This window comes from Anneissia japonica, unplaced genomic scaffold, assembly GCF_011630105.1.
Source record: "Anneissia japonica isolate Jap-2015-1 unplaced genomic scaffold, ASM1163010v1 scaffold287748_len1686314_cov196, whole genome shotgun sequence".
In the NCBI taxonomy this organism is placed as follows: domain Eukaryota; kingdom Metazoa; phylum Echinodermata; class Crinoidea; order Comatulida; family Comatulidae; genus Anneissia; species Anneissia japonica.
The window spans coordinates 1,256,053-1,273,105 of record NW_022727190.1 but is presented as its reverse complement, the minus strand read 5'-3'; the positions used below and the strand labels follow the sequence as shown (position 1 = coordinate 1,273,105).

Sequence of the window (17,053 nt, the reverse complement as noted above, 5' to 3'; positions counted from 1 at the left end):
TATCAACAGCCTAAACCTACTTTTTATCTATTTTGTTTCTTGCCTTTGAATTCAGTTTTGATATTTGTTGATCTGAAGTGCATAAAAAACATACATATCTTGAATGAGGAAACAAGTTCAAACTGTCAAAAGAAAAGACCATCATTTTAATTATGGTTATTTGATGCAAAATTCCTCAAGAGATGAAGGAAGTATTAAACACCTGAATTTTTTATTATTAAAATGCAATGAAGCTGAAAATTTTTTTTACAGATGCCAGTTAAATCCATGTGGTATTTCTGGATGAATAAAAGATGAATTATGTATATTTATCCGACGAGTTTGATTTTTGAATTCTGTGGATTAATGTCAATGAATTTAAGAATACTTGCCAAAAATACTCAGTATCTAACTGTAGGCCTCATGTCTTTGTGATTGAATGGTTTTAAAATCTGTTTAGCTGGGAATAGTGGATGCTTTAAATGTTCGGTATGCTTCAAGTAATTTTGGTCATCAGTAATTCCCCTTCAAATCTGGCTTCAAGCAGAGAACTTGCCAAATTATAGGCTCTAATAATATTGTGATGCTCTAAGGTGTTTTTGAACAGAAGTTCTTTTTACAGAGTACAGTATGTGAAAAAAGTGTCTTGGTGTTTCTAAATTTCTGAATGCTAAAAACAGTAGAATATAGTATTCATCAAATTAAAATTCATCATGTAACTTGAAATTTGATTTGATTTGATGAGAAGGTGCTGATGTCCACTAAATCCTGCGATAATTTATCAGCGGATTTGACAATGACAGACCGGGAAGTTTGAAGCTGGTTCAGCTTTGACGACCTATCTGATGAATCGGGAGCCTGTATGATTGAGCAATAGCTATAGTAGCGATTGCAATGGCAATGCTGTAGTGACAGTGTTTGTTTTTTGAAAGTCAATCAGATTTATAGAGTGGCTATTGTCTTGTTTGATATATATTTAATTTGCCTATATATTTAATATGTCATTAATATAGTTAATATAATTTGATATTAGATCCTTCAGATTGAACAAACTCAATCACAGAGTATTGTTGAAATAAATAAATAGGGCCTACATATTACTTCTTTTTTTTGGGGTTTAATCAAATAATCATTTAATCTGACATTGTTCACTTCATTCATAGACAAAATCCATTCCGGTTAATGCCAGATGCAGTGAGCGTTTGGGAGAACGAATACGATTGGTGGAATGTGTGGATGACCAGGGACAATCAGTGTCAACTGAAAACTGCATCTATCGACTGTCAGGTAAGAGCATCATTTGCATATCCACCTGTATTTTAAATTAAAATTTTATCTACAGAGCTTGGTACTAACATTAACAAGTTTGATAAAAAGTTTTCAAATAAGTTAAATATATGTTTTTTTTTAAAAATTACATTGCTTATAGTAATTCATATGCAAAGTCATATGCTTAGTAAATAATCAATAATGCTATTAATGTTTTTTTTATATTGTAACTTTCAAATGGCCTATTTATGCCTTTTGAAATATGAGTGAATAATTAAATTATATAATATAGTCTTTATATGAGCAGATTTTATTATTTAAAAAAATCCATATATTAAAATATACTGACAAAATTGTTATTCAGTCAATTATGATCTTCCAGTATGGAATGATAACTGCAGTGCATCCTTCAATTTGAGACCCCTCTAATTCCGAGACCCCTGTAATTCGAGACCACTTTTCCAAAGACCCTAATAACAATCTTCAACCTTTTAACACAAAGCTAGCCCTCTAATTGGAGGCCAACCCAGAGATCACCTAAAATTTTCAGGTCCCTAGGGTGGTCTTGAATTGGAGGGCGAACTGTATCAGAAAAACTATACCATATTTAATTTTTACTATTATATTAAAGATAATTTTGGAAAGAAATTTTATCAACGATGTATATAAAATACAAAAGTAATGTCATTAATTTTTACATTAATTAAAAAAAAAACCATTACAAAAATACCAAAGATGATGATATTTTGTTGTGTTGTTTTGTTGGTACTGTAGGTTTATTAATAATTCATTGTTGACAAAATTCAGCCATTTCTTTTCATTACAATATCATAATTCTTGATTATTTGCACAAGTTTGCTGTTTAATTAACATATTGTTTTTAATTCTATGTTGTGTCTACCATACTTAAAAAACCAAAATGTAAGTTTATACTTTTTAAAGTTGAATGACTAATGCACTATATAGACTAGAGTGCTTGGTACATTTTCACCTTGAATGATTTAAATATTCAAAATCTTTTTATTGCTTTCATATTCAATGATATCGATATCTTTCTTTCTTCGAGTAATAAAAGGAGTTATAAATTTAAGACTAGTGCTACTGTACTCATGCATGAAAGTAAAGTATTGTGGGTCAGCCAGGATTCGAACTGATGTCATAGTGGTTTAGTGGTTAAGGACACACTAAAGTTGTAGTTTGAGTCCTGGTTGGGACACAAGTTTAATTATCATTCACAGGTTTTAACTGATTATCAGTATTTTGCTGTAGTCTGCGTATTCATACATGCATACTTAAAAGAGGGAGTTTCAGTTGGGTAGAGGTATGTTGTGGGGTGTGTTATGGGATGTGATATGGGCTGTGTATGAGCATGCAGGAATGTGCATTTTTTAAAGGCATGTACTGTAACACAGGCCTAGTGACGATAACAAATTTCCTTAGAAAAAAAGTATTACCAAGAAAACATCCGGTATACATAATTCTCAGTTGCAGTTATTTATAAACTTGAAAAGATTATTGAAGAAAGTGACAAATCGTCTTAAAACTGAAAGTTGAAGTGACATGCACTTCATCAGAGCATACCTTTTCCAACGACTCATTTTAGAAAAAGATTGACTACTCCAGACTTCTAGACTATTAAGCTAAATTAATATTTCAGTAGTAGAAAGTACAGTATGTTGACAAAGGCCCATTGTAAGGCCTACAGCTTTAAAATTGTGTATTATTAATAAATTATACTGTACTGAACCATTTTCTTTATAATTGTTCACTGTAGTGTGTGCAGCACACAACATCCACAGTCTACTTTATATTTTAGTACTCATAGGAAATTGAGTGGTGTTAGCTGGATGAGTTAGGGATACGTGAATTGGTTAATTTTTAATGGAAGTGGGGACACAAATTTTTTCTGGGTTTGCATCCCCACACTCCCTCTTAGCTTAGATAAACCACTGCATAGCAAAACCATTGAACAAACCAATAAACCAACAACCTTTTGACCAGTAGACCTGTCACCAACTTCCAATCAATCATAGTTGGATGGTCGAGTGGTTAAGGCAAGGGCGCCGCAACGTATAGCCATAATATCGGTGCTGGTTCAAACGGCATGCTGGTCTATGGTTCTGTTTGTGGAACATGACTCCTCAGTTACAAGGACGATAAACCGTAGGCTTACTGTATGTGTACACAATCTGGCTCGTGTGCACTTGAAAGAATCCAGTACAGTACATCTTCAAGATGAGTAGGGGGTTGCGCTAGCATACTGGTCCATTCACATTCATGCTGTGCACAGATGAGATTAGCTAGTACTGGTTTACCAGGTAGCTAAGACACATAGAGACCCTTAGGGGTCAAGCAAGTTACTGTAAGAGGTAGTCTTACACCTCAAGCACTTTGAGACCATTTCGAAATAAAGTGAGCAATATAAATCTACATTACATTTGGCAAAATACACTGTTTTTGAAGGTCTTTATTATTAATACAAGTAGTTGTAGATATGTCCATTGTGTCCTTGAACAGTACTGTCACACCGTAACAATTTGTATGCAATTCTGATGTGGAATTAATATATAGCTTTGTTTAGTTTTATGTCATCCATCCTGTATGACATGTAGTACAGTAATCTCAACACATAGTGATTTATTGTAACCACAGATAGGTCCTTAACACATTGGCTGCCAGCGACGAGTATACTTGCGCACAGGGTATTGCTGAGGGCACCAGAAACAAGTATACTCGTCATAATCGGGGTAAAATTCTAGCGTTTATAACTTCTTTGTTGTACATTGTAGAACCACAGACTCAACGGCTGGTAGTTCGGGGAAGATACTGTACACCTAGACGATAACTTACAAATGACGTATGTGTAGTTGTGTTGTGCTGCCGGTAGTACACTGGAGCAGCACAAGTGGGGGCACCCTTTGAACATACAGTATACCAATCCATGCAAAAAGTGAACGAGATAACTTCCACTTGACATAGTCAGTAAAAAGTGCTATCACAGTGCCGTTGACGAATTTATTAGACACATCATTTCGATGATATATGACTAGATAAAATTTCAAAAAGTATGTTTGTACATGTAAACTTGTTTTAGCACACAGAAAGAAACCTTAAAAAAAGGTGTGGCAGTCAACGTGTTAAATACACATTTTAAAAATTATATTTAATATTGTGATACTTTTGTATGATTTTTAAAAGCTTTATAGTATTTTTTGTTTTGAAAGATTAGATTAACAAGTAGGATGGCTATAGCATGCCATCAAAACAATAATAAAACACCTCCTTCCGTATATCGCTATAAGGGGAAGCCTTTTGGCCGTGAAGTTGGAGAAATGTATCTTTTAACACTATGGCCAACCTTTCTTCAAGGGGCACCCCTATATAAGGAAGGGTACAGTTTCTTCACTTCCTAAGGTGTCTCCTTATTGGAGTTCTAGTCCTTGTTAACGTGGTTTCTATTGTTCTACCTTCCATCATTGTAGTGTTTGATTGTTTCCTTTTCAAGTGAATACTGGTTGTCATATAATGTCATTATTCATTAACTTAAAATAATGGACTATTTTAAGCACTCAAGTAATACCAATCATGAATTCGCCTGTGGGCTGAACTTCATTTTTAAATTGCCGCAATACAAATACTGGCGATTTAATGGTTTGAAAAATTGGCTGCAATGTCGCCGTTGCTCATAGATCTTGGCCAATCTCTTTATAGTATCTTGTCTGAATTTTTCTTGTTTCTGCCCTGCTTGGGTTTCCCTTAAATTTCCCCTCCAGATTATCAAATCATTACAATAGATCTTTTTACGTTCTACTTACAAACTTAATATTAATGAAGGGATTTGATTGGCTGTCCTGACATTTTTCAAGATTGAACCAATGAAATTTGAAGGCAAGCATCTTGACCTCTGAATGACATGTCATGTTTGGTTACTATAAAGACATGCACTACTACTGTACTATGAGGAATATTGATTTTTATTATACTGTATATATATACATAAAATCAATTAGCATATTTTGAATAAAATTAACTTGATATGAGATGCATGTTCTGTTGTTGCCACACCAATTCTGTTTGTTAATATGCAAGATGTATTCACAGTTCTGTGAATTGTAATCATTGTTTATTATGGTGATATTAATTCATCTAGTTGTATTTGTGGCAAGCATATAAACAGATGCCAATAACTGTTGATAATTTAACTTTCCTATCTATGAAAAACTATGAAGAAATCCTAAAAAAATATAATCATTTAAATGGCAAACTTCTTTGAGACAGATTAAATAAAAAGTTTTCACTAATTTTTGGACTTAACTACAAAAGTTCTTAAATTGATTACAATTACGCTTTTTACAGTCTATGCAATCTATGCAAAGATTAAGGGAACAGTGTCTATTTCGGCCACGAAACTATTTTAAAATTTCAACTGAAATCTAAATACCTAGGCTTTAGCATATATATAGATACAGAAATATAGGTAAATAATATACCTGTCTCTTATACACATCTAGATGTGTATAAGAGACAGATATATATATATATATATATATTTACATTACATAGAGAGGTGTCCTTGTATATATACATTGTATGTGTATATTCGTGTATTATATAATAATACTATACATAAATCATGTTGATAAAAACCATGTACATACAAAAAGAACATATGCATACACCAAAGTTAGATTTGTTTTTTCCATTCAAGGTTAGATTCGTCCGATGTTTCGTATAATAGAATTTACTGTACAGTATTATCTGATTTGTTGTTCTGGGGTTTTCCCATATGCTCATAAACATATTATTGTATAACACTGGTATATAAAAATAATTTTTATATCCATTGTCACAAACACAATATACACCACCATTCAGCTGTCAGGTATGCTCTCTAAATTTGAATTAGAAAGAACTACATTTATTTGCTGATCCATTTAATTATTAGTGACAATAAAAACCAGATTTGCTAGTACTGTAGTAAAAAAAATGAAGTAAAATCATCCTGTCTTTACTGCTACTATAAGCATTCTTAAAAGAAATGTTTTACTTCTCAAACATAATACCTAAAATGATTGTAACAGTTTCTGGTGATAAGTACGTAATATGGGGTCATTAAACATTTTCGTCTTCTACTTATTTTGTTTCCAACTTTCTTGAATCTAAAAGAGGCTAGTGGAGTACTGTCATGTTTGACATGTATATTTTATTGGTGATTTTATTTGCAAAATGTAAAATACAAATAAGTTAAGTAAACACTTAAGCACATTATGTAGCCTTGGAAAGGGATTTAAAGCTTTGAGTGCTGTACTCATGTACTTGATGTTTCAAGTTGTTTATCTTGTTAATGACAGTTGCCTTTTTGTAAGTCTATCTACAAGAAGTGAATCTTCTTCTTGATTCTTGTTTTGATTTATGCTGATCTTATTTTTAAATTTTTTATACAAATACTATATATCTTTCAAAGATCTATGTGTGCTAGTTTGAAAAAAAAATTATGAATTAAATTTTTAGTTCAAATGTCAAAATTAGTTTAAATTGAAGGAATTTAGTTTTACTGATTTACAAACCTTTTTGTAGAATATGAATAAATTGATTACTGTTCTAGCCATTTCATATTCTATGTATTACCACAGACAGTTGGATTTTAGTGAAGGTTACCCATCAAGCTAGTCTAAAACGTCACCTGAAGTTTAGGGCCCATTACATCACAGCATATATATAGCGTTGTTTCATGAAGATCAGAGCGCACAAAGCATGGACTACAGTGGCTTATACAGTAACTCTCCCCTAATGGTGTCTTCATGTCTTAGCTTCCTGGCAAACTGTTATCAACTACACTTGTCTGTCCACAACAGAAGCTGTATGAACCAGTACACTAAGGTAGTCCCTACTTGTCTCATAAGATGTACTGGGTTCTCTAAAGTGCAAATGAGCTAATTGTGTATACTAGGCTTACGGTTTATAGTTCTTATCCGAGAAGACTTGTTCCACCAACAGAACCATTGGCGAGCGTGCCGTATGAAACAGCGCTAATATTATGGCTGTAGGTTGCAGCACCATTCGACTCGCCATTCTTAAGCTCAGTCTACACAGTGACAATTTTGTGTGATGTGCCCATATATGGGTGTGATGATGTCACATTACAACCGAATATGGGCATATCATATTTTTTTGTCGCATAAAATCTAATAGTGTGGAGAGAGCTTTAAAGAATTGATATAAATACATTTAAGAAGACTCATTATTATTATAATATCACATGCATAGTTACAATTATGATGTAGATCATATAAACTATCTACGATAAATACAGAATGCCTGGAGTATTAGTAATAAAGTAGGAATGAGATTGCAATTAACTACGAGTTTTTAGTAAAGTCTTGAATATTATTATTTCATAATTGTCCTAGGCGACTGGTTGCTTTAATTTGATTGATTTCTTAATTTTATTTCATATACATCCAAAAGAGAGTGACTTGCCAATTAAGGATTGAAATGATGCTTTATAAACTAATGCCTTGTTCGCAGTGGATCAATTTTGACTAAGATGGATGGTAACTGTACCCTGGCTAAATCATATCCTGTTCAAACTAGGAATTAAATATAGATTTACTCCCTAAACGACAGATCATCGCATGTGGTCAATCTAATTGTGGTTATATTTTTGCAAGAAAAGTAGAGATGCGAAGAGTAGTCTGGTTTTAAAGTCCTGTCCACACTGTCATTTGACAAAAACATGTGACATGCCTAAATATGGTTATGATGTATAGGCACATCATGACCATATATAGGCATATCATGACTATATATGGGTATATAAACAGTTTTTTGTCAAAGAAAATTTGATAGTCTGGACAGAACCTTAGGAGCAGAATGAGAAAAACATCAAAATATGGTTTGAAATGTCAAAAATGCAAAGATGGATGATTTGTTCTGTACCACCTGTGGTGCATTATTTTGTTCTTTTTCTGGCCTTTTTGGCTTAGTCAAGCCATTAGCCTTGGCACCACTCTCTTCCAATTCAGCCTCTCACAATTATAATTGATCAAAGTATTTATTTATTGTTTTGTTGATTGGTTTGAGGTCTTTCTTTTAATATTTGTTCGATTCATGTGTGTTTAGGTCTTTCTCTGTTTCTTTTGCTCTCCTCAGGTGTTTTGTTTTCTTCTTTCAGAAGGACAATTTTGCTGTTATGTATCAACAAAACCCTTTTTGGTCAGGGTGATAGATCGAGGACCATGTGGGCGGGCCCCTTTTTGGCCCCTTTTTGGGGCTGCGGACCGCAGCAGGAGAGCGCATAGGCCTTAAGCCACTGGGAGTTGGATTCGTCGTACAACCGTCATAGAACGTAATGAGTGTCTGGCTTTAGCCTTCACAAGCATTGGATCAAGTAATGGTTAGATAGAGATTAGTGTTTACTCTTGTAGACTTGAATAGTACGTTTACACTGTAAGACTTGAATAGTACATTTACAACACAGCATGCCTTTAGTAATGTTTGTTTAGTACTGTGTATAACTCTTCTCAATTTGTATGACAGTGATAATAATTGTTTTATTTTTATAGTACATATGGCACTGAATGACTCCAGCTTTTTATGAAAAAAGGGGAACAAAACATGGAATGCTCGAGAATGGATTATAATAATATTATCATCCACTCTCGAGCATTTCTATGTTATTTACTATAAAAATATTTACATACTACATTTTGTAAATAATTGTAAATTATAATAATGTGCTATTTATATAGCATATTAAACTGTAGACCTACTCAACTGTATGCACATAGATTAAAGGGAAAAAACAAATTCAAAAGAAATATATGTTATCATTTTCATCATAAAAGACATCAAACTCTTCCTCAGTATCACTGTAGTTTTCGTCTTATTATATTCTCAATTATTGTCAGCATCATCACATTTATAATTCTTCATTAGGCTCACACAAATTATGTTGCCCTCTGCTGTCATTATTATCTTTATGAACTTAATCATCATCATTATCATCAGTGTAATCATTATCATCATGTCATTATCACGTCCTTATCATCTTCATCATCATAATCATCATCATAATTATCATAATCATCATCATAATTATTATCATTATCACCATCATGATTTTCTTCTATGTCATCTTACCACCAACCATACTACTACAGGTATTACACTACCTCTGTAAAATAATTAAGAATGGTTGAAAGAAATGGATGGAAGCCAAATGTAAATGATGTTTGAAACTGCGTCATGAACAATAGTTTTATGACTTGATCCAGTTCAATCATAAACAGATGGATATCCAAGCAAAAACTAATTTATTAAGATAATACTTAGAAATGCTCATAACAACTACTGTACATTATTGGTGATTATTAATAGAGATCGGAAAACATTTACCTGTGCGTTAAACAACAGACATCATTCTCATGAGATAAGGTAATTCAGTGAAACATCAGGTAATGTTCATTTAACAGTAGTTCAATCCAGTTAGCGGCTTTTTGTGGATTGTTTTTTCTTCTTTTGATATCTGCAATGGTGCTATAGTCATTATCATGTTGTTTGATGATATGATGAAAGCAATTTTTTTTTATTGAGACAGGCTGTCTGAACCATAATGCAAAGTTGATTGAAAGAGTCTGAGGTTGTGGAAATGTTGTTATCTGAAGAATATTGCTAATAGGATGTAACTATACATAATTATCAGTATTAATTCACTTTGTCAGAGAGAAGGTTAATGGTTTACATTTACTGTAGAGCCTCAAGGTGCAATTCTGAGTTTTGCTATTATTTATTTTAAAAACATAAAGGGGGCCCAGGGGGACTTTGTACAGATGGAGGGTCTATACCACCTCAACCCCAGGTAAGAAAATTTATGATTATGGCACCTCTAGATGGCTGGAAATGGCAATTTCAGACTTGAAAATTGAACATATTTTTCTATTTTTCTCAATTATAAAAAAATAATTTTCACAAATTTAGGGAGTCGGGGGCCCGGGCTGGCTGGGGCCATTTGAATCATTCCCCTGAAGTAATACTTTACATAACTACTACTACTACTACTGTTAGGAGGTTATTCTGCAATTTATATTCTTGTAAATCTAGTAAATAACAAAACAAATAGAAAATGTGAAGAAATGGCTTAATAGAAATAGCCTGGCCCAAGGTAATTTAACAAAAGGACGCACATCTCAGGACATCAAAGGTTATAACTCTGGCATCGACATTCTAGGCGCACGTGCGTCCCTACACGCTGAACGTCACAAAAACCATAGCAGCCAGACCATAAACCGTCAGCGTACGTGACGATTTACCCACGCGCGTGTTAGTTGCCATGTTAGTCGCGCGTCGTAAATATAGTAAATTATTACAGTATTATTTTATAATATGAAATAAAAGATTAAATGAAATTAAACTATACAGGCTGCTAAATGTATTATACAATATTATACACAGGAACGCACATCATGTTAGACACAGAACGCGCATCGCGTATGAAACAAAATGGCTTCTAAATTCTCAATGTCGCAACTCTTTCTATCTATGGCTCTGATTTGAATCATCCCCTGAAGTAATACTTTACATAACTACTACTACTACTACTACTACTGTTAGGAGGTTATTCTACAATTTATATTCTTGTAAATCTAGTAAATAACAAAACAAATAGAAAGTGTGAAGAAATGGCTTAATAGAAATAGCCTGGCCCCACCCTAATCATTGGTAAAACTATTATATAATAAAATCATATTTATTTCTTCGATAAAACATCTAAAATACAATGACAAGCATGACAACAAGATAGAAATACAAGCACTTTAAAAAATGTGTAAAAAGTCATTGTAACTTGACTGGATTGTTCAAAAGTAAGAACAAGTTTTAACTGTCTTAGAGCTCTTCCAGTTTGATTTGACATAAATTTTAAACAAATATGCAAAGTTTAAAATGATGTTTTAAAATTCATTATAAAAATGTGGATATAAAATTATATTTGGCAGTTATGCACAGTTAAAAGAAAGTTTAACAATGAGAAAGTAACTTTCAATGAAAAATTGACAGTCATTTTAATAATCAGTACTTAAAAGCTCTAAAATTTTTAATATAAATTTCTGTCTAAAAATTTTATCTGTCTGTCATTAAAAAAACTGTACAATGCTGTTTTTTTTATGACATGTTGGCTATTGTCTGGGTACAAGTTCAAAAGTTTGGATTTTTGAAAATACAACATGTTGGCTCACTCATAGTGTAGCCTGTGAGAAACATGATGCATACAGTTTCTTTGATGTTTTTTGTGGAAACATCATATTAAAAAGAAACAAAAATCTGTCATTTGTAACATACATTGTTCATTGTTACTTGTAATACAGCTTAATGAAATGCACCTGACTTATAAACAAATTCTACTGTTAGTGAAGATTTTAAGTTTGTTAGCATTTTTCTGACATCTAACAAACATAAAAAGACTTTGATCAGATTTTTTAAAACAGCAAATTAGATTTACTAAGTAAAAGGTTTCAATCTGTCTCAATGGAACTTATAGATCCTTTTATAAGAAACAATTTCATTTTTTTATTTTAATTTTTAACTTCTGTTTAAAAACCATAATGTGCATGATTTTTAGTGGTTTTCTACTGTATGTCTTAAAAGGTTTCATATCAAAGATAAAAGAAAATGGCATAATAAAATTATGTATAGTTTCATGAGGTGTCCCCTATTCTAGTATATAATAGAATGTAGGATATGAGAAGTTCCATAAAAAATCTATTTATCTCTTGATGATGGAATTTACATATCATATATCTGGTAGAGGATATATTCCTATAGACTCTCCAAACATAACTGTACTATATAATAATAATAATCATATGTTTTATATGACTTACATAGCGCCTAATGCCAACAAGTCAACATCTAAGCATTTCGCGTTATTACCCCTGGTTATTGGATTAATCGCGATGGAGCACATACTCAGGTCCTTAGAAAAGCAGAACAGCAACTGCTGTGCTAAACTGCAGTGCTATATTTTTATTAACATATAAATATGTGCTCACAGAAGGCTCATGAGGCAAAGGGTATAGTCCAGTCCGAAATGTATATCATCCGAAATATCAGAGGTTGCATTTTTTTTTTGCTATATTTAAAAAAAATTGGATATGATGTAGAGTAGACATTGATAAATCAAAAAAGTATGTGCAACATTTTTTTTTTCATACGTAAGGGGGGTTGCCAGCAATTTCAAAATGGCCGCCATTTTTTCCTAAAATTGTCACTAATATTGTAAGTTTATGTCATTCAAATGTAGCATTCAATTGGAAATTCACTCATAACAATGACAACAACAGGTAACTAAATATTGTACACAATTTTGAGCTATTACAATTTAAAATGGCTGCAATTTTCCATTATTTTAGCTTTTTAGCATACATAATAATAACTAATCAGTACTGTAAAACAAAAACGTGTGATAGAGCTAGTTATATGCAGTTGCCATATGCTGTTAATGGTTATTACATACATATATATATATGTGTATATATATATGTATATATATATTGAAAGCATACTGAAAAAACAACAATCAGCAATAGCTTGATATCTGTCTCTTATACACATCTAGATGTGTATAAGAGACAGGCATGTAACTAACTCTATCACAGTTTTTGTACAGGTCGGTTATTATTATATTAATATGTATGCTAAAAAGCTAAAATAATGGAAAATGGCAGCCATTTGAAATTGTAATAGCTCAAAAATGTGTACAATATTAACTGTTTATTTATTAGCTGTCATTGTTATGAGTGGATTTCCAATTGAATACTGCATTTTAATGACATAAATTTACAATATTAGTGACAATTTTAGGAAAAAATGGCAGCCATTTTGAAACGGCTGGCAACCCCCCTTACGTATGAAAAAAAAATGTTGCACATACTTTTTTGATTTATCTATGTCTACTCTACATCATATCCAATTTTTTTAAAAATATAGCAAAAAAAATGCAACCAACCAAAGTTTGCTGGACTAGTAGGTGAGTACTCTCCACTCTAAAGCAATAAAAAAGGAGTTGATATCGTAGATTAAAATAGGCCTGCATTTTGTCCAGTATAAATTTTCAGTAATCTGCAGATTATTCTTGCCCCCTTCTCTACAATTACGATGTTAACAGAAGTATATCATCAGCATTGATCAAATAGCTATCAGCCAGAAGAAATGTCCTGAAAAAGTAATTTAAAGAACTGGATCATTTGCAAAGAATATCTATTACCTTTATTAACACTGTTTCATCTTTTGACATAATATGTGGCAAAGAGAAGCCAAACCAGTCACTTGTCGCAAATTGTGTTTCAGGGATAATGGCCAAAACATGCTGGAATGTCAAAATTTCTGAAATCCATTTTTTTGCACTAAACTAACCATTATATATCTATACATCATGCTCTGTTATTATTTTCTCCAATTTCAATGTTAAAACAACAATTAAAACTCCTGTAACTTCATGACGAAATGTCAGATTTAAATGATTCTTTTACCATTTTATAGCTCACATTTTACTGTTTAACACATTATTAATAACTGAAAATTGATTTATGCGAAGAGTGACTGGTTTGGCGTGTCTTTGCTATTTATAGTACACATTGTAATAAACACAGTGTACTTTACATTATTACCTTCGGTCATTAGATCAAGTACCTAATGAACACATTCTCATCTCTCAGGAGAGCATGATTCCATAGACATCTAGAATCAGCACTCATCATTTTTTTAAAAATTCTGTCAGTTTTGCTTTGTAAAGAATACTCCATCAACACCGCTTTATGTGTTGAAAATCACGAGTTGAAAGACCTGCAGTTTTGTGTTTTGTTAATCAATAGAGTGTATGTAATCTGTACAAATTGACTAAAGCGGCACTTTCATTTAGTTCAATACACAATGCCGCTTTTACCCATAATTACTAACTCCTTAAAAAATGTAAATGACTCCATGAACATATAAAAAGAAAACAAATATCACGTGAGCTTAACCCATAGCATTTTACATTTGCTCACATCCCTTCAAGGAACTGAATCTTTATAACTTCCTGTCAAATTTTGATTTATTCTATTTTACTCTTCATTCTTATTTATTTTTTTATATACCTCCTAAGCAGGGAGCACTAAATCCCTGTTCAGACTATCGAATTTTGACAAAAACATGTGACCTAACATGCCCAAATATGATCATAATGACATCATATCATGACCATATATAGGCACATCATGACTATATATGGGCATACAACAATTTGTTGTCAAAGAAAATTTGATAATCTGGTTAAAGCTTAAAGCCCTGTCCAGGCTATCAAATTTGTTTTTGTTTTTTTCTTTTGGGTGGGGAGGGTTATGATGTTTATCACTAAATCGTATCGCCAGTGGCGACTCTAGGATAAAATTTGTGGGGGGGGGGGGGGCGCTAAGATGTCCGACTTGGGGGGCTAAGTATTAATGGGTGTAACTATAGCGCGCATCGTTATCTGAGGGCCGAAGGCAAGAGCCAGGGGAGGTAAAGGGAGGGGGTGTCCCCTCCTCCCAAAAATTGGGACTTCTAGATGGCCGGAAATGGCTGGGATGGGAAAACTAGGCCTATTTTTTTTTAATTTTTTTTTTTTTGGTCCGACTGCCTGATGGGGTGGGGGGATTGACCAGACTGATTGGGGCTTAAGCCCCCCTGCCCCCTTGCTGGTGCTGCCACTGGGTGTGAGGAGACCCACTTTGCCACATTTGGGTCTGCTAACAAACGATTACTGAGACAGATTTGGCTTGGCGTAGGCAGTACAGTACTGGGTTGGGAAAAACTAGGCCTATTTTTTTAATTATTTTGCTTTGGCCAATGAAGGGAGCTTGACCAGACTGATGGGGGCTTAAGCCCCTGCCCCCTCGCTGGTGCTGCCACTGGGTGTGAGGAGACCCACTTTGCCACATTTGGGTCTGCTAACTCTGCTAACATGAGCCAATGGAGCTCACAGCTATTATTATATAGATACCAGACATACAGTATTTGGTTAAACTCTTCCTGATAATTAGACCATTGTAGTCCTTATACCATTTGATTGAAAAAGTGAAATGAATCAGATAGATACAGATTTTTTTTGACAAAACAAGTGTAGGTTATACTATTATGTTATGTTAAATGAAATCTTTCCAGCAATTTTCTTTTTTTTTATGTTCTGTATTTTAGTTCTCTCTACCATAGTGACAAAGTGAAACTTTTTTTTCTTCTTGTACAATAGCAGCAAGCAAAAGTTATTTTTTTGTTTGATGCGATCAGGGATTATAACCTTTGATCTTTTATGTTGTGCCTCATAGATTTACCGAATGTACCAAATCACTTAACATAGCATACACTGTCCATGACTCATTGGTTAAACTCTAATACAAGGTACTTCTGATTGGTTTTTTCCATTAAAGTTAAAAATACTTCAAACAAAGTGTGGCCAAGCCTGAAACATTGATTAAGATTTATTGTACCACTGGAAGACAAATTCTGCAAGATTTACAAATTCTGATAGTGCATGAAATCTACTTCAAATGTCACATTTGATATCTTAGTGGGAGTCAAGGGTCTTGGGTTCACCTCTCTATGGGGACAATAAGTTTTTAAACATATGATCACATTTGATTTAAAACTCTATTGCAAATATAGGCCAAAATCGTTTTAGAAAACTACTTTAGGTAGTCATAGAATGATTTAGGTAATACTGTTCCATAAACATAATTCAGTTTGGGAAAAATTAGGCCTACTCTGACCAAAAGATTTCAATTTTAAACTTGAATTGTGTAATTACGGTTTGCAGAAGTGAACTATTTGAAGGTTTGGATTAAAAGGCTTGAGATTTTTAGGGGGCTGGCTTGAGAGCCCGACATTGGGTTTGAAAGTGTAAGTCTTACACCAGATGTTTGTTATCATGACCACAAAACAAGTCGTACGTGAAATTTGGTTTCATTGATACTTAAACTATAGTACATAAATAATATGTTATGAAATAATATAAAACACAAAGGATTTGTAGCACTTAAAAAATAATATACATGAAAGACTTTTATACAATACAATATAAACACTATATCTGAAGTGTTGAAAACATGAGTGGAATCGTGTTGTATTGCATTTCAAAGGACGGAGTCTACCTGAGTTATTTATAACATAATCATTGTTTTAATGGGTGTGAAATATCTTCCATAATTTTCTTAACTTGGCTAATAAAGCCATGTTTATATATCTTGTCAATAACATTAACATGCTTGCCTATTATTTAACTAGTTTTCATTATTTTATCAATAGAATGTTATACCAGTAAATTGATAATAGACCAAGTTTTTTTTCCAGTATTAATGGGTCATGCTCTGGTTGTTTCCAAATGCTGGTAGTTGACAGCCTCATATAATAATAGAGATCAATATTTAAATTGGTTGTTTGCATTGAAAATAAAAAACATATATAATTGACTTGTAATTGTTTTAGTAAAGTATAAGAACTGGTTCTGTCATCTAGGGAAATTTTTTCTCAGAATATACATTTGACTGGTACTGTAATTAGTTGTAAATTGGCCAGTTTAATTGGTGTAGCTAATAAGCCTAGCTAATTGGTCTAGCTAAATGGCCTATCACATACAAATAATTACTGTCAGGCTGTGTTAATGTATATGTAAGAAATTACATTTAGAATGATAGCCAGCCAACAACCTTCACATGAAAGGGAAGCAGATAATTTAATCACAGTTAAAAAATAAACTTTATATATTTATACATGAACTGAAAAATAAATCAACATG

General features: G+C 32.8%; 1 protein-coding gene across 3 annotated transcripts in view; it reads left to right on the top strand.

Annotated features, from left to right (window-relative positions):
• LOC117113591 (thrombospondin type-1 domain-containing protein 7A-like) overlaps positions 1–9,059 on the top strand; it is a 15,938-nt gene extending 6,879 nt beyond the window's left edge. For 2 of the 3 annotated variants that reach the window (XM_033256979.1, XM_033256978.1), the window contains exons 3-4: positions 1,143–1,266; positions 8,423–9,059. In XM_033256979.1, coding sequence (XP_033112870.1) covers positions 1,143–1,266; positions 8,423–8,556 — 258 coding nt within the window. In that variant the 3' untranslated portion in view covers positions 8,557–9,059. The remainder of the gene's footprint in view (positions 1–1,142; positions 1,267–8,422) is intronic. The other variant, XM_033256980.1, reaches the window with a different exon arrangement.
• The last annotated feature ends 7,994 nt before the right edge of the window (positions 9,060–17,053 follow it).